This window comes from Cyprinus carpio, chromosome A19 (genome assembly GCF_018340385.1).
Source record: "Cyprinus carpio isolate SPL01 chromosome A19, ASM1834038v1, whole genome shotgun sequence".
Lineage (NCBI taxonomy): Eukaryota > Metazoa > Chordata > Actinopteri > Cypriniformes > Cyprinidae > Cyprinus > Cyprinus carpio.
In genome coordinates, this window is record NC_056590.1 from 17328996 (window position 1) to 17346855 (window position 17860).

The 17860-nt window shown below is 36.9% G+C and overlaps 2 protein-coding genes across 4 annotated transcripts; one reads left to right on the plus strand and one right to left on the minus strand.

The window, feature by feature from the left end:
• Positions 1–112: 112 nt before the first annotated feature.
• On the plus strand, positions 113–2440 carry LOC109057599 (28S ribosomal protein S18b, mitochondrial-like). 2 transcript variants are annotated; one of them, XM_019074828.2, is made up of 8 exons: positions 113–236; positions 599–684; positions 829–991; positions 1071–1168; positions 1255–1323; positions 1428–1494; positions 1572–1631; positions 1767–2440. In XM_019074828.2, exons 2-8 carry the CDS (start codon positions 604–606, stop codon positions 1970–1972), a joined length of 744 nt encoding a protein of 247 aa, XP_018930373.2. In that variant the 5' UTR covers positions 113–236; positions 599–603; the 3' UTR covers positions 1973–2440. The 2 variants fall into 2 exon arrangements, with proteins under 2 accessions (XP_018930373.2, XP_018930374.2); XM_019074829.2 differs by lacking the exon at positions 113–236 and adding an exon at positions 299–362.
• Positions 2441–7161: 4721 nt separating this feature from the next.
• Positions 7162–17329, minus strand: LOC109057564 (ATP-binding cassette sub-family F member 1-like). 2 transcript variants are annotated; one of them, XM_042776797.1, is made up of 27 exons: positions 17094–17328; positions 16551–16597; positions 16203–16280; positions 15920–16055; positions 14262–14296; positions 13990–14088; positions 13221–13274; positions 12862–12963; positions 12714–12782; positions 12054–12131; positions 11858–11959; positions 11517–11639; positions 11336–11436; positions 10807–10892; positions 10300–10439; positions 10054–10202; positions 9870–9953; positions 9515–9639; positions 9311–9423; positions 9067–9238; positions 8903–8977; positions 8725–8795; positions 8527–8559; positions 8275–8443; positions 8111–8175; positions 7956–8028; positions 7162–7798 (listed from the first exon to the last, which is right to left on the minus strand). In XM_042776797.1, exons 1-27 carry the CDS (start codon positions 17149–17151, stop codon positions 7632–7634), a joined length of 2604 nt encoding a protein of 867 aa, XP_042632731.1. In that variant the 5' UTR covers positions 17152–17328; the 3' UTR covers positions 7162–7631. The 2 variants fall into 2 exon arrangements, with proteins under 2 accessions (XP_042632731.1, XP_042632732.1); XM_042776798.1 differs by lacking the exon at positions 13221–13274 and having other exon boundaries at positions 17094–17329.
• Between the last annotated feature and the right edge of the window lie 531 nt (positions 17330–17860).

Sequence of the window (17860 nt, forward strand, 5' to 3'; positions counted from 1 at the left end):
TTCTTTCAACAAAATGGAGTTGACGATCACGCGGTCCTGTCGCGCGCGCTCTCGAAACGACCTTCTGTGTGTTGAAGGGCGCGCCCATCCCCCACCTCCCGTCTTCCGGTGCAAAGATAATCATTAAATCGTTGGCATTTTTGAAATTTAAAAACGATGTGAGAATTTACTCTGCATCACTGTACAATAACATAATCATATTCGTGTATGCACATTCAAGATCTTGCTGTTTTGAGGTAGATTCAACCTTTATGTGAATTACTGTAACGCTATTATGTTCAAAATGTGGGTTAAAATGAGAAACAGACACTGATCTGTAATAGAGTTATAATATATAATATACATCAGTGGAAACGGACAAGGTAAAGGATGGAAAATACTCTTTGTAATGTTTATGTAATGTTTAATCCCTTTCATTAAAACTGATGGAGTTACAATTGGTTTTTTTTGGGTGTTTTTGGGTGTATTTTCACACTGTATACATATATCTGACTAGTTGGTGAACTTAATTCATTTAAAACGAATGAAGTGAGAACAATACACGCGCACTTCCGTCACAGTTCGCTTTAACCTCTCAACAACTTCCTCTGCTACAAAGACAAAATGGCAGCCTCCTTACAACGCATTGGAATAGCGATCTGCCGCACATTTCCTGTCATTTTACAACGAAATATTCAAACACAGGTTGGTTGGTTACCGATAACATTTTTATAACGAATGTTGTTTTACACAGGATGTAGACTTTTGTTTGTTGTGGCTATAGGGCAGTCATTCGCGTGCAAACACCTCAACCAACATGAAGGACTGTTCACGCGCTTTGTATTGCAGGGCATTCGTGATTGGAAACTAATTTCAAGTGCTGCTCCAGGGCTGAAGTTTCGTGCTTTATCATCATCATCATCATCATCACCACCGTCTGCTGAAAACACAGAATCACCTGAGACACTGTCTAGATATGCAGACAGACCATGGGAATACTTAGAAAGTGAAGGTAAATGTGATTGATTATATGATTAAATAAAGCACTTGTGGTGAAACAGCGCTTAATGTTGGCCAGGCCTCTCTTGTAGAGTACATTGAGCGTTATGGATCAAAGCCTGTGTGGGCTAACTACAGAAGGAACCATAAGGGGGGCGTCCCTCCTCAACAGACAAGAAAGACCTGTATTGTAAGTAGGACACATTTGTTTTGGATTGATTTATTGATTGATTAGATGGTTTTTTTGTATTAATGATGGTGATTGTTTTGTCTTAGAGAGGGGATAAGATATGCGGTAACCCTTGTCCCATCTGTCGTGATCCAAACATCATCGTCCATTACAAGGTGTGTTTTTCGATTCTGTCATTTTTTTTATTTCATGAGGAAAATTTAAGTATTATACTTTAAAGGAATTTGCTTTAATAAACACTTTTTTTCTCTCTCTGCAGAATGTGAATCTGCTGCAGCAGTTCATCAGTCCTCAAACAGGAATTGTGCATGATCCCACTCGAACCGGTAATTAATTTTCCCATGCATCATATTTCTGATATACTCATGATCTGATCAGCATTTTCCTCTTAATCTTTCCTCAGGTGTGTGCATGAAACAACAGAAACTACTTAACAAGGCCATTGAAACTGCTAGAGATTGTGGTAAATTGACTTTTTTTTTATTTATTGTTGTAAATGCCAATGTCCTTTTAAGGAAGAGCCAGAAAGGAGTGATAAATCTCATCATTTGGTGCACAAGTGCTTAACGTGATTTGATTCTTTTCCCCTCTGTTTCAGGTTTACTTGCTGTTCAGTTACCTCATGTGGATTACTCCAAAGAGGACTACTCGAACACTCATGGTGCTGTAGCACCAACCCCTGCCCCGGTTTCTCTCCGCTCTGGAGAACTGTGGTATTCCTGGTATGGGAGCATAAAACCAGATGAGCGAGAACTGGCAAGAGTGAAGCGGATCTACAAAGACTACCTGAAACCAGATGTTTGAATCTTGTTGTAATAGACCTTACTCAGAGCAGATGCTGTGTATTTTACCTGCATGAAAACGAAGCAGTGAGGGATAGACTTACTGTCTTTACAATGGGAGGTCCTAGACACTTTTAATGTCAACTCGTTATGGTGTTTTGTCTACTGAAAGCTTTTTGGAAAGACATTTCATCAGCTGAAAAAAATTGGGTATGTTGTTAAACAGCAACTCCTCAAATGCTGTGTACTTCTGTCCCTCACAGCCTCATTTTCATTCCTGTCAAAAAATTACACTTGCGCTACCCTGATGATAGTCTAGCGAAAGAGTGGTTGTAATTTCAAATTTGGAAGTTTCATCCAAATTAGTTTCCAAAACAGTACTTAATGAGCAAGAAAAATAATGTACATTTTCCATTCATGTTGTTACATTTTGTCCATGCAAGACAAGCATAACATAAGAAATCTCAAATAAAAGCACTGATAAAATTGACTGTTGCAAAAATGTATTTGTTTTTTCCAAGACAATTGGATGCATACTTTAGTCAATGTATTTATTCAAATCAAGTTAGTCAATAGTTTATTTCATCATTCGAGACAGATGAGCTACTGTTTGAACATTGATATAGGTTAAACAATTTGGAGCTGGTTTAGAATGCAAGCATAATGATTTAATGACCTGAACCGAAGTACTCCTTTCAAAGGCAGGTTAATACGAAATGCATCAGCAATCAGACACCATTATCAAACTGCACACTGCTAGCCCCATCCGTTCACATTTGATAGTGACATAGTGTGTTTTATATCATTGCATCACATGGATGAACAGAGCTGGTATAATGATACGGCCTGAATGTAAGCAGAATACAAGAATGTCAGACATCATGACTAAAGAACAAGCGCTGTATGTATAAATCATCAGCAAGTAAAAATAATGATCAGGAATCAGTCTTCACGTGTCAAGTAAAAGATGTGAAAAACCCCATCCTGGTTCTGTAGGGTTTTGTCTATATCACCCTACACAGTGTGCATGCAGGTGCTCAGCATAATCTGTCAATTTAACAAGTAACTTTTTGGTTCTATTGAGGCTTTAAAAATTAACTTGGATGCAACAAAAAGCCCTTCAGTGATGTAGTTTGTCACTCTTTGACACTCATAACTGTAAAATGACTGTGAGCTCTAAGCTGCTATTTTGTTAAATCAATTTTTTTTAACGCTATTTGAGCAAAATAAACAACATTTATGACACAGTTGTCAGATTTCATCTATGATTTCAAATATGAAATTTAATCGTAAGCTTAGTGAACACTTTTGGAGAAACAGTTTCTCCATTGAAAGACATAGGAGCTGTACTTGCATGCCCAATAGCCATTTTAAAGAAAGCTACATGGCTCTTGATGAACAATAAGGAATCTATTCAATAAACATGTCTCTGTCTTACTTTGTATGAATGTCTTCTGAATAAAAATGGCAGAGGCTATTTGCAGAAGTGAAAATAATGCATAAATGTTATTTATAGTTAGGAGCCAGATTTACTAAACAGGGCAAATTAGCAAAAATTGTACAAACATGGAGAGCCGATGATAATCAGGTGCATGTAATATACTAATGGTGCATTCACAAGGGGCGTCTCATTTACTTTAAATGGGTGATGTTTGCATTGCCGAACTGAATTGTTGTGTTATGTCATTGGCTTTGCTTGCAGCAGAAGTTGAAAAATGTTCAACTTTTCAATTGCCAACACAGCTGTCAGCCTATCAGACTGCATTATGCATATACCCTAGTGCAAACACCAGAAAAGTAATGTGATTTTATGTGACACCCTGTGTGAAAGTACGGTAACCATACAGGTGCAAAATGGATTAAGACATGCTTTTCTGGACGTCAAAAAATGGTGCACTTACCAGTAAATTGACTAGCGCAAGCCTTGATGAATCACCTTACATGATTAATTTAAATACTCTCCTCCCATAAATTTTGCATCTGAAATGGAAAGTCCTACAAATTCAAATGATCAGCCACAAAATTAACTGTCCATGGCTTTTCACCGCTAATGTTTCATTACATGTCTTTAGTATATTCTGACAGTAGTTTTTTTTAATGCCAAAAGAGGGTTTTGCACTGGTACAAACTGATAGTAAATCTGGCCTTTAGTATAGCACACTATACTATTTGCACTGCAATATGCAATAACATAGTATGCAATAATAACATTTTCAGTGTATATTTATTAAATATTATTCCCACTATTAAATACCCCTTAGCCTGCATCCATCTCAAGCGAGTTAATAGGTTTCAATGCACATTTGGACAGTTTATTCACATCTTGGTGTTTCCATCCAGCTTTTTGTGTTCAATTTTCCAGAATGTCAAGCAAGGCAATGCCAGAATGCATCTGGACGAACTTCATATATATAAATATAAAAATAAAAAAAGTCACTATGGCGGACCACTGCACTGCATTTGGACAGATATGTCTCAACGTATCTCCGACTGCTGCCAGATTTAACATTGCATTCTCTCTCCAGATTGCCACCTTTGGTTTTCTCAGCGTGTCTTACAGGTGCACAACATTCAGTGCCAGGCAAAATCAGAGCTGTCCTCAGTCTGAAGAGCTCTTGCAGTCCTCGAGAGAGAAGGGTCATTTACAGGTCCTTCTCAAAAAATTAGCATATTGTGAAAAAGTTCATTATTTTCCATAATGTAATGATAAAAATTAAACTTTCATATGTTTTAGATTCATTGCACACCAACTGAAATATTTCAGGTCTTTTATTGTTTTAATACTGATGATTTTGGCATACAGCTCATGAAAACCCAAAATTCCTATCTCAAAAAAATTAGCATATCATGAAAAGGTTCTCTAAACGAGCTATTAACCTAATCATCTGAATCAACTAATTAACTCTAAACACCTGCAAAAGATTCCTGAGGCTTTTAAAAACTCCCAGCCTGGTTCATTACTCAAAACTGCAATCATGGGTAAGACTGCCGACCTGACTGCTGTCCAGAAGGTCATCACTGACACCCTCAAGCAAGAGGGTAAGACACAGAAAGAAATTTCTGAAGGAATAGGCTGTTCCCAGAGTGCTGTATCAAGGCACCTCAGTGGGAAGTCTGTGGGAAGGAAAAAGTGTGGCAAAAAACGCTTGCACAACGAGAAGAGGTGACCGGACCCTGAGGAAGATTGTGGAGAAGGACCGATTCCAGACCTTGGGGGACCTGCGGAAGCAGTGGACTGAGTCTGGAGTAGAAACATCCAGAGCCACCGTGCACAGGCGTGTGCTTTTGAACCAGAAACAGCGGCAGAAGCGCCTGACCTGGGCTACAGAGAAGCAGCACTGGACTGTTGCTCAGTGGTCCAAAGTACTTTTTTTTTCGGATGAAAGCAAATTTTGCATGTCATTCGGAAATCAAGGTGCCAGAGTCTGGAGGAAGACTGGGGAGAAGGAAATGCCAAAATGCCTGAAGTCCAGTGTCAAGTACCCACAGTCAGTGATGGCCTGGGGTGCCATGTCAGCTGCTGGTGTTGGTCCACTGTGTTTTTTATCAAGGGCAGGGTCGATGCAGCTAGCTATCAGGAGATTTTGGAGCACTTCATGCTTCCATCTGCTGAAAAGCTTTATGGAGATGAAGATTTCGTTTTTTCAGCACGACCTGGCACCTGCTCACAGTGCCAAAACCACTGGTAAATGGTTTACTGACCATGGTATTACTGTGCTCAATTGGCCTGCCAACTCTCCTGACCTGAACCCCATAGAGAATCTGTGGGATATTGTGAAGAGAAAGTTGAGAGACGCAAAGACCCAACACTCTGGATGAGCTTAAGGCCGCTATCGAAGCATCCTGGGCCTCCATAACACCTCAGCAGTGCCACAGGCTGATTGCCTCCATGCCACGCCGCATTGAAGCAGTCATTTCTGCAAAAGGATTCCTGACCAAGTATTGAGTGCATAACTGAACATAATTATTTGAAGGTTGACTTTTTTTGTATTTAAAAACACTTTTCTTTTTTTGGTCGGATGAAATATGCTAATTTTTTTGAGATAGGAATTTTGGGTTTTCATGAGCTGTATGCCAAAATCATCAGTATTAAAACAATAAAAGACCTGAAATATTTCAGTTGGTGTGCAATGAATCTAAAATATATGAAAGTTTAATTTTTATCATTACATTATGGAAAATAATGAACTTTTTCACAATATGCCAATTTTTTTGAGAAGGACCTGTACTACATGTGCTTGTTTTGCTCACCTAGGTTTCTCAGCTGAACACCCAAACTTTGCTCATTTCTTGAGAAACCTTAGATGTATCTCCAGCCACTTTATTTTCCCATCTGTCTGAAATAAAATGATTACAGATAGAATTTCTATTGTTCCCATGGGTGTGGAAGCAGAAAACCTTTTGATTCAAAGGGACAATATATATCCCATCCTAATATTTAATGTCTTTCAATGCCTTCCCCTTAAATCTGAGCCTTCTAAACCATTATCTTAATTTATTAGGTGATTATAAAGCCCCCCATGGTTGTTTATCTTGCCTTCATTCTGTGGTGAACTAAACCTAACATGGCTAAGACTAAGAGGGTGTTGACTGGTGAGGGATAGACTTACTGTCTTTACAATGGGAGGTCCTAGACACTTTTAATGTCAACTCGTTATGGCGTTTTGTCTACTGAAAGCTTTTTGGAAAGACATTTCATCAGCTGAAAAAAATGGGTATGTTGTTAAACAGCAACTCCTCAAATGCTGTGTACTTCTGTCCCTCACAGCCTCATTTTCATTCCTGTCAAAAAATTACACTTGCGCTACCCTGATGATAGTCTATCGAAAGAGTGGTTGTAATTTCAAATTTGGAAGTTTCATCCAAATTAGTTTCCAAAACAGTACTTAATATGAGCAAGAAAAAAAAAATGTAAATTTTCCATTCATGTTGTTACATTTTGTCCATGCAAGACAAGCATAACATAAGAAATCTCAAATAAAAGCACTGATAAAATTGACTTTGTTGCAAAAATTATTTATTTGTTTTTTTCCAAGACAATTGGATGCATACTTTAGTCAATGTATTAATTCAAATCAAGTTAGTCAATAGTTTATTTCATCATTCGAGACAGATGAGCTACTGTTTGAACATTGATATAGGTTAAACAATTTGGAGCTGGTTTAGAATGCAAGCATAATGATTTAATGACCTGAACCAAAAGTACTCCTTTCAAAGGCAGGGTAATACGAAATGCATCAGCAATCAGACACCATTATCAAACTGCACACTGCTAGCCCCATCCGTTCACATTTGATAGTGACATAGTGTGTTTTATATCATTGCATCACATGGATGAACAGAGCTGGTATAATGATACGGCCTGAATGTAAGCAGAATACAAGAATGTCAGACATCATGACTAAAGAACAAGCGCTGTATGTATAAATTTTCAGCAAGTAAAAATAATGATCAGGAATCAGTCTTCACGTGTCAAGTAAAAGATGTGAAAAACCCCATCCTGGTTCTGTAGGGTTTTTTCTATATCACCCTACACAGTGTGCATGCAGGTGCTCAGCATAATCTGTCAATTTAACAAGTAACTTTTTGGTTCTATTGAGGCTTTAAAAATAAACTTGGATGCAACAAAAAGCCCTTCAGTGATGTAGTTTGACACTCTTGTTATTAATAGCAGCCGCTGTTCATTCTTTAGGCTTGTTGACCAGGGTTTCTCCAAGAGCCTCCAGCACTTCTCTCTTGTAGTCTTCAAAGTCTCCATCAATCTGGTTGATCGACTGGTCCTCAACCACCCACAGCTGGCACTGGGTCTCCGTGATCAGCCTGGCGTCGTGGCTCACAATTATCACAGCTGAAAACATTCATATTAAATGTTAATAATAAAGATTTTACTTCCTGGTTTCCACCTTAATGATTATCATTATTGTATATAGGTTTACACGCACACAAGATTTTTTTACCACAAAAAATAAAACAAATCAATAATGTTTGGGGAAAAAAAAACATACCCCCTTTGTATTCATTGATGGCTTCTGACAATGCATCAATCGACTCAATGTCCAAGTTATTTGTGGGCTCATCCTGTACATTTGTATGGACAGAAAAGGTTAAAGCAGTCATTTTTACTTGAATTCTTGAGATATTTAAAACATTTACTCCTTACCAAAATGAGGACGTCAGGTTGCCGACAAGAAAGTTCAGCAAATACCACTCTTGCTTTCTGACCACCTAAAATAACCCCCCCACCCAAAAAACAGGACAATTCAGAAAAAAAATGCCAACGAAGAACAGATGACTCACACATGAATGCATTCCTATAGTGCTTACCAGACAGTTTGGAGATCAGGATGGTGTGTGCGTGGCTCTCTAACCCGAAGCGACCCAGGCACTTCCTGGCATCCTGGTACTGGAGGTTGAAGTTCCTCTGGAGGTACTCTGTGGGAGACTCCTCCATGTTCAGCTGATCAGCATACTGCTGGTTGAAGAAACCTACTTTCTACAGACAGGAGGAAGAATGAAGCAATTACCAAGAGTCAAATAAAAACTGATAAAAAGAATGATTTTAAAAATCTGCCATACCAATCGATGGTTCTTCCTCATCTCTCCTTTTGTCTAAAATGAAGAAAAAAAAAAAAGCTTCGTAATTAATGATATGAAGGAAACAAATCAACAAACATGGGGGAAAAACAAGCACCCATTTGTCTCAAATAAATATTATAAATAATTTTTTTAATTTACATCTTAGATTTTTACAACTATACAATAACTGTTACTTACAGGATTTAATTTTCCTGTCAAAAGCAGGAGGAGTGTACTTTTCCCAACTCCATTGGGTCCAACAATACATACTGAAACAGAGAAAGTTAACTCAAGCTCACTTGAAAACCAGTATAGTTTTCTAACATTGTCTTGTGAATATATTTTCCATTGTAATTAAGCTGCTAGTGTGACTTACTTCTGGAATCCATATCTATACCAAAGTCCACATTCTTGAACAGAGGTTTCTGGCCTCCATAACAAAAGTCAACACCTGTGAGAGGAAGAGAGAATACACAAAACTGGTCATCAGGTTTGATAACAAAAAGATGCTACAGAGAGTGAAAGTCATGAAAGACTCACTGTGCAGGCCGAGAATAGGCGGTGAGAGCGGGGGAGGATTGGGGAAGGTGAATTTTACGGTATATTCTCTCGGTCTCTTGAGGAGCTCCGTGGCCTCTTGGCTCTCCTCCTCCTGACCTTTCTTCTTCCCCTTCTGCTGTTTCCTCGTCAGGGTCTCTTTCGTCTGTTTCTCCTGGGAAAGAATGATGGAGAATGAGTGGCAGGGTCTGAGAAGACTAGAATCGTGAAGAACTCAAGGACTTACAGCTTGTTTGGTGGACTTTCCCCCAGCCTTCAGGTCTTTGAGCTTTTTCTCTTGTTTCTCGTACTGCTTCAGGAGCTCCTTCTGTTTCTGTACGTACATCTTCTTAAACGTCACTAGAAGACATCAAGCAAATATAAAATACAGTAAGATAATTCACCTTCTTTCAGTAGATTTCATCTGTTGCTGTTCAGAAACGAAACTCACGGTAGTTGCCCCTGTAGTAGTAGAGTTTCTGGTTGTCCAGATGAATGATATCTGTACAGACGTCATCTAAGAAACTCTGGTCGTGGGACACAATAAGAAGCGTTTTCTTCCAGCTCTGTAAGTAGCTAAAAGGGAAAATAAAAGATATAAGGTGATTTGTCAGCAGAATATAGCAATGACAAAGGTGTGACTTATTTTCTACTGAAAAAGGATCAAAACACAGCAGCCTGACAACCTTTAGTGATGCAACATCCCCTTAATACAATCATTATTTAAAGTAGGCTATTTATAATTGGCATGGAATGTAAATACATCAGCTAGACTGGATTGTTGACTTCATAGCAAAAGTAATTACTTGTTAAGCCAGATGACAGCGTTAAGGTCCAAGTGGTTAGTGGGCTCGTCCAGCATCAGCAGAGTGGGCTCCATGAACAGCGCTCTGGAAGGGAGACAACTTTTCTTATTTCTCACGTCAATTTTTTATTTACTTTCATTAAATTAATTACTGAATGAATGCATTTTTTCCTCATTGTGCCCACCTAGCCAGGGACACTCTCATCCTCCATCCACCAGAGAACTTCTTAGTGGGTCTGTTCTGCATCTCTGAAGTGAAAGACAAACCAGCCAAGATCCTACGAGCTTTAGCCTCCGCTGCGGCTGCTCCAATCGCCCTCAATTCCTCATAAACCTGTGAATGACACACACACACACATACACACAGTTATCCTTCACTACTCCATGGATCAGTGTATTTAGAGAATCTCAGCGAGCTGCTCTCATCTGACTTTATCGAGTCTCTCAGACACGGCGTCGTCTCCTTTTTCCAGCTGACTCTGTAGCTGCCGTTCCTCCTCCAGGAGCTTCAGTCTGCGCGTGTCGGCCTTCAGCACAGCCTGAACTGCAGGAGTGTCATCCGCCACCACCTCTGAGGAACGACAAAGAGAAAAAAAAGTCAGCTAGATTCACCATATAATATCATGCACAAAATAGATGGCTCAAATAAAAAAGCTGCGCAAATAGGCCGCACCAGGGCTACTATAGTTAACTAAAACCATGAGAAACATTTTTTACTTGAAATAAAATATTTCAGCTAGTAGGCAACACTTGTAATGTACTAAAATAACTAAAAATGGGAAAAAATTAATACAAATTATATTGACAAATTAAAAAACTGAATGACAAAAACATCAAAATGACCTAAATATTAACCAATTAAAATGAAAATATATAAACATTAAAATTCTAAATAATAGATATTAATAATACACTAATATAAATGGGCTGTACTTTACCTTGCTCACAAAGCAGCACATCAATATTGGGAGGAATGCTAAGTGCTCTGTTAGCAATGTGCTTCAGTAGAGTGGTCTTTCCTTTCCTGATTCAAACAGGAAAGAGGAGTAAGAATACAGTTTTACTAGAGCAACACTTCCGTACTGAATGATACAGAACATATATAAAGCATATAATGTTTTTTTTTTAAGTTAATAAATTAATACTTTCAGCAAGGATGGATTAAATTAATCGAAAAGATGTGGTTGGAAAAAAAGTGTACAAGCAATAGGGATAACCACACCCTGGAGAGGACTGTGAAACAAAACCCATTCAAAAATGTGGGGGAGATTCACAAAGAGTGGACTTCAGCTGGAGTCAGTGCTTCAAGAACCACTCCACACAGACGTATGCAAGACATGGGTTTCAGCTGCATGTCGGATTCAGAAGCGTGTGTTGAAAAAGGCACTCTTGAACAACAAAGTTATGTTGAATATGAGTGGTCCAAAGTTATGTTCTCTTGAATACCTTGAACCATCATCAACCCACCCATTTGGTCCAACCAGACCGTATCGCCTCCCAGCAACAATCTGAAGGTCGGCGTTAACAAACAGCTCTTTACCGTGGGCTGAAATGCTGAATCTTTCCAACTAAAAACAGATCATAGAAATGAGTACATAGTATTAAGTGCTTTCCAATGTCTCAGATGGAAGTTTCCCATTTGCCTCACCTTGATGTCCGAAGCGTTTTCCAGCATGGCCTGTCGAGAGGACAGCTCAGCCTGAGAGACGGAGAAGTCTCCCTCGATGGCACTCTGAGCTCGTACACTAGCCACCTGCCGCTCATACTCCATCTGCACAACACAAGAGGATTTGTCTACAATCGGTGTTGTTATTGTCAACTAAAACTAAAACCATTATTTTGGTTATTAAAAAAAAGCCTAAAATATAAATAGATAAGAAAATTAAATTAGAAATGAAATAAATTAATTATAATTAATTAGTTTGTGTATGATTTTTATTGAAAGAACACTTATATTGCATTAGTTTGTTTATTATTTGTTTGCATTAACATTTTCTTTTTCTTCTTCTTCTCTTTTTTACTCATGTTAGCAAAGGGGTCGTCCTCTTGTTTCTCTTTGGCCAGCTCAGCCGCGAGCGCATCCTCGGCACTCTACAGAACATCAAACAAATAAAGATAGAAAGTGGATGAATGAACTTTTGGAAAATATGAATATTAGGAATACAAAAAGAGAAAATGATTGTACCATTATTGTGTCATTTTCATCACTCTTTTCCTCCTCATCTTCATCATCACTAGGAGGAGGGCGAGCAGGCTTCCCTTTCTAAAAACCACAAAAAAGATATTTAACTTGGGACATTTTACTACAACACTTATTTTCAATCAACATGTACTTCATTCAACATGTTCTTCAGATATTCTGAAGAACATATGTAAAGCATATAAAGTTGTCGTTTTTTAAGTTAATAAATTAATACTTTAAGCAAGGATGCATTAAATTAATCGAATGTGACTTTTATAATGTTACAAAATATTTTTATTTCAAACAAATACTGTCCTTTTGAACTTTCTATTCCTCCAGGAATCATGAATAAAGTATCATGGAGTCTACAAAACTATTTAGCAGCACAACAGTTTTCAACACTGGTGATGATAATAATATAAAACGTTTTTTGAGCAGCAAATCAGCATATTAGAATGATTTCTGAAGGATCATGTGACACTAAAGACTAGAGTAATGAAGCTGAACATTCAGCTTTGATCACAGGAATAAATTACATTTTAAAATATATTCAAATAGAAAACATTTTAAACTTTAATAATACTCAACTCAGTCATCTTAAGCAAGATTCCAAATCACTAATACATAAAATATACATAAATATAAACATAAACTTAATCTGACCTTGGGCTGTTCCTTCTTGCCTTTCTTCTGAGTCTTCTCTTGTTCTTTCTCTTCAAATTTCTCTTCCTCCTGTCAACATTAAGATGCCCTATAGGTTGCACACACTTTTCAAAACAACTTGTTTTCATCAAAATAAAGAGTCCCACACCTTAGGTGGTTTAGCAGCGACTTTCTTGCCCTTTTTCCCTCCTTTCATTTCATTATCATCTTTCTTCTCAATCTCTTCATCTTTTTCATCCTCTGAGGCCTCCTGTGTGTAGAGAAGAGAGTCAACCAAAGATCCTGGAGGAAAAATCCGAGCACAGCTCTCACCAATCACACATATTGTTAGCAAGGCAGACTGGAATGTACAGAAAAGGGTTAGTTTCCAAGATGAGTGAAGCACTTCCGTCATGTAGCAATAAAGGAAAACAAAAATGCAAGGTGGAAGAAAGACAGAAGATGTGAATTTTGAAGAAGGAAAACTGAATAAGAATATATATAAAAAAAACAATCCCATGTACCCACCTTCATTATCTTAGGTTTAGCCTTATCTTTTTTCTTGGTTACCTTCTCAACTTCCTGAATCACATACATACACATACAGAAACAGGCACAGGTCTAAATGTAGATATAGTCAATATGCAGCCCAATATGTTCTTCCCTTCTGTATCCATCACAATGTTTTAATGACTGAAACAATGAGTGCACTGACACTGAGCTGGAAAACAAATGAATGAATGCAAATGGAATGAATTCCACTGGGAATGCAATGAAGAGAGAGGAAATAAGGGAATGAAAGAGGAATAAACACAATATTAGAGTGGATGTGTTATGTGGTGTGTGATGCATATGTGCTATGGTTAGGTGCATCAAATCTGATGATGCTGTTAAGATAATATAATGAACAGTGATGGTACTAATAACTACTAAGACAATATGCATATATGAATTAAATAAACACTGTTTTCCATGCAATTTCTCAATTTGCAAGAAAATGGATATGAAAAACTATTTATACTTCACATAATGCTATTTTAAACAGCATTTTACCTATTAGTTCCTATTGCTACACATGCATTCTATGGTCTCATATTAATTTGTAGCCTACATAGTATATCTGTACTTCTAAAAAAAAATACTAAATATTTGTTATTTTAACTAGTGTGGGTTATGTATATAAACCCCTGATTATATACATAAAACTGACTTGACTTGCATCATAAAACTTGTTCTATACTTGTGCATACAAACTCAACTCAACACAATGACTGATTCTGAAATGGGAAGCACCCACCTTTGAGCTCTTTTTGCTTTGGGGTTTCTCATCATCACCACCATCATCATCATCATCATCATCATCACTCTGACTCAGAGCAGCAAATATGTTGCCACCCTGATAGAAAGAGATGGACAAAAAAAATCTCAAAGTTCTGTGTTGCATTCTGTGTTGATCACATGATTTAAATTGCACTGTTCTATACATTGTTCAGCAGGAGGAAATTGACTCTGTCCACAAAGTGCATCCCAGTGAAGAGAAGTACCGCATAGTATATCAAAGCAACTCACTATGTTTTTCTTTCCTCCTTTGACTGGAGCAACAACTGCAAAACAAAAATAAACCATAATGGTAAATATGTGGTGTAATGTAGGGCTGGGCGATATGGCCAAAAAAAAAAAAAAGATCATGATAATGTTTTTAATTTGTGTTGATTTTTATGATTTTCTTTATGAATTTTATATCTTTTTTTATTTTACAATAAAGGTTTATTTCTGTTCCTAAAGGTGGGCATACACGGTGCGATTCTGAAGGTCAGAACGCCGTGAGCCCTCGCATATGTCACGATTGAGTTTATCCGAAAATCATACGGAGGCAGTCACACACTGCACAAATATATTAAAAATATACGTAAGCATTACGTTTCGCACCACAAATATGGATTATGAGGACTAAATAGTTTTCTTTGTGGCAGCTATTGTGACATCCCAAAAAAAGAAACGAAGACATGGCAAAGAGAATGGCTGAAAAGAGTGGACTTTCTGTTCTTCATGAACAACTCGAGGTGAGAAGGCTATTTCTGAATTTCTGCTCGTTTTGCCAGAAGTAAATTTGGCACAATTCAGAATAACAAATAAAAAATAGCGTTGTATAATTAAACTAAAATTACTATATAGACTATTTATATACATAATATGTGGGTTTTTTTCATCTTCTGATTGGTCAACTTCAGATGGATCGCCAAATCATCTCGTACAACCGCACATATGCCACGAATTTAAAACGACAGCATACGATTTTTTTTACATCTTTGAAAATTATCGGGAGATCGTGAGGTGCTCGTATCATTCTCGGATCGGCCCGTAATTATTCTCACATGTTACGAGCCCCGACCATGCGAGCATCTGCGATTTTCTCACGAGAGGAAAAAATTACCTGTGAGCTCGTACGACAGCAAAAATCGCACCGTGTACACCCGCCTTAAGTGAAACCAGGCCATTTATTGTGGTTTTAAACATCTCTTTAAGATCAGAACATGACTAGCACTTCACGCTTTTGAATTCTTTACACTTTTCCAGTCATTCTTAACAAAATGAATATAAATATAGAAAATTTAATTTCTTAGTATCTGCATGTTCTAATGAGTGATATAGTTTCAAATCATGAAACAGGTTTGTCTTCCTGACTTTGATGATGCGTATCTTCAGCACAGTTTGCAGTGCAGGCTGCAATATTAATAATACTTCATTTCTGTCTCTTAGAAATGCACATGTGACAGTAGCTTGACTTGAGTTGACAGTAGTAGCTTTAGTTAGGATGCAGATGTAAATTTAAATTCATTATCAAAAACAGCAACATCTGTAAAAATTGTAACAAGCTCATTTTTATATGGTGAAATTTAATTATTCTGACTGAGTTTTATTAAAATTAACAACTGGTCTTCAATAGTAGCATACATTTAGATCATGAGAGTTAAAACCACACATACAGCACCTTAATACCATGGTAACAATATAACGATGTAACTACGGTTTCTAGATATTTGTATGAAAAATACATTTAGTATAAATGCACAAACGCTATAACTTAATCGCAAAAAATACTGTAATTAATTACATTATATATATATATATATATATATATATATATATATATATATATATATATATTATAAAAGAGCATCTCTTTATGTGTGACATACTGGCACAAACTAAGTTTATGACATTACCCTCTTCCTCTTCTTCTTCCTCTTCATCACTGGGCTGGACTGAGAGTTTCTTGAGGCGCTGCATGACCTCTGCATCATCATCATCCTCATCGTCTCCCGCTTTCCATTTTCGTCTGTCCTTCTTTTTCTTCTGAGGCTAAAAATGACAAGGCAGTCCAAAAATATAACATATTTGACTGTTTATAGCTTGATGTTTAAATATATTTTAAATTTAATTCAATCTTTTTTTTTTTTTTTTACTTTATATAATGTATTGTAAAACACTGAAATTGAAATAATGCACCTGTTTCCCTTGTGCCTCTTTCACTGGTGGTTGTTCTACTTTTTCTGGTTTATTATCTGATGCCAGCTCCTCAAAAAACTGTAAGGATGAAATTAAAAATATAAACAAAAATACAGAAAACTGCATAAAACAATTCAGCTGTCAGAGGTATGAGTTTTAAATGCATTTATTATTTTTTTTGCAAATTATTAATGAAATATGAACAGGGGTAACTGAAAAAAAACGTTATAGAATGCTTAAATATTTTTTTTTTCGCACTTGAATTAATTCTCGATATTTTAAGCATAATGTTGTTAACAATTAAAGTTATAACAAATCAGCCACGAATCAACAAAACTGAATACTTACACTTTTCTTCACCTTCTTATCCTTCTTTCCTTTTTTGACATGTTTGTCTAAACAAAGAAAAATCATTATGTGAAGCACTTCTGTACACATGAACATGCGCTATGTGACAGCAGTGTGACAATGACAAAGAAAGAATGGTTTGTGCACAGGATTTAAAACAAGAGCTTTCCCAGAAAAACTAGTGAGCTGGCTACACAGACAGCATTTTTGAGCAGCACAGCCACGTCCCCCCCACAAAACAAATCCCGCTATATCAGCATTTAAAGCTTGCTCAGTTGAAACATGGACCACACAGCAAATATGGTCTTAAATTATATCAGGCTGGAAAATGATGCAATGACAGTGAAATATCAAACTCACTTCTGTCGTAGGCTAATAGGCTAAGCAAAACATAACAACAATAAAATAAATCACAACCTCTGTGTCTCCACTACACATAGCAGAGCTGTCATCATGTACACTTTTACAATACAGTTGCATCATCTTCATGTCGTTATTATTATGAGATTGTGGTTTAACAGAAAGCCACAGTCTTAACGTTACCTGTTTGTGGTTCATCATCACCCTCCCACTCAGCGACTTCTTTTGATTTCTTTGGCATTTTTCTGCTTAACCTTTTTTTTTCTCGCTGGGAATAAGGTATTAAATTGAGACTCGAGGATGTTTCACAGCTGACAAAGCACACGAGCACACTGCAGCTCACATCACATGCGGCCTAACCGCGCAGTGCTACACACGCTCAAACGCCGGGAGCTCGGTTTGCGACAGCGCCACGCCCTCACTCAGGCCGCCCAAGGTATTGCACTGCCGTTGCCTAAAACCAGTGATTTCAAAGTCAAAGTCAATTAAAGTCTGCTACCGTAGATATGATATAATATAATATAATATAATATAATATAATATAATATAATATAATATAATATAAGATGTGTTAATTTAATGTATTATTATATTATATTATGTTATATAATATAACACTTTATTTTAGCGTCCTTGTTACACGTTACATGTATTTACTATAGTAGCAATAAAATATGCACAGTATTTCAAGCAACTACCATAAGTCAATATAACATAATATAATATAATATAATATAATATAATATAATATAATATAATATAATATAATATAATATAATATAATATAATATAATATGATTTCCCACTGAGAAAATAATATCAGAAATACTGTAATAAAATCTGAAAATAAAGTTGGTGCTCTATCATGGCAATGTACAACTTGCGTTTAAGACTTTTATTTTGAAAAGTGACAGCCGCCATTGTTCGTAACGGGCGCGAGCATCTTGCAG

Coding starts and splice junctions, on each gene's coding strand:
- LOC109057599 (XM_019074828.2), top strand. CDS start 604: ATGGCAGCCTCCTTACAACGCATTGGAATAGCGATCTGCCGCACATTT. Junction 685..828: donor AACGAAATATTCAAACACAG/GTTGGTTGGTTA, acceptor TTTGTATTGCAG/GGCATTCGTGATTGGAAACT. Junction 1,324..1,427: donor ACATCATCGTCCATTACAAG/GTGTGTTTTTCG, acceptor CTCTCTCTGCAG/AATGTGAATCTGCTGCAGCA.
- LOC109057564 (XM_042776797.1), bottom strand. CDS start 17,151: ATGCCAAAGAAATCAAAAGAAGTCGCTGAGTGGGAGGGTGATGATGAA. Junction 11,437..11,516: donor AAAACGCTTCGGACATCAAG/GTGAGGCAAATG, acceptor ATCTGTTTTTAG/TTGGAAAGATTCAGCATTTC. Junction 8,796..8,902: donor TATAGATATGGATTCCAGAA/GTAAGTCACACT, acceptor TCTCTGTTTCAG/TATGTATTGTTGGACCCAAT.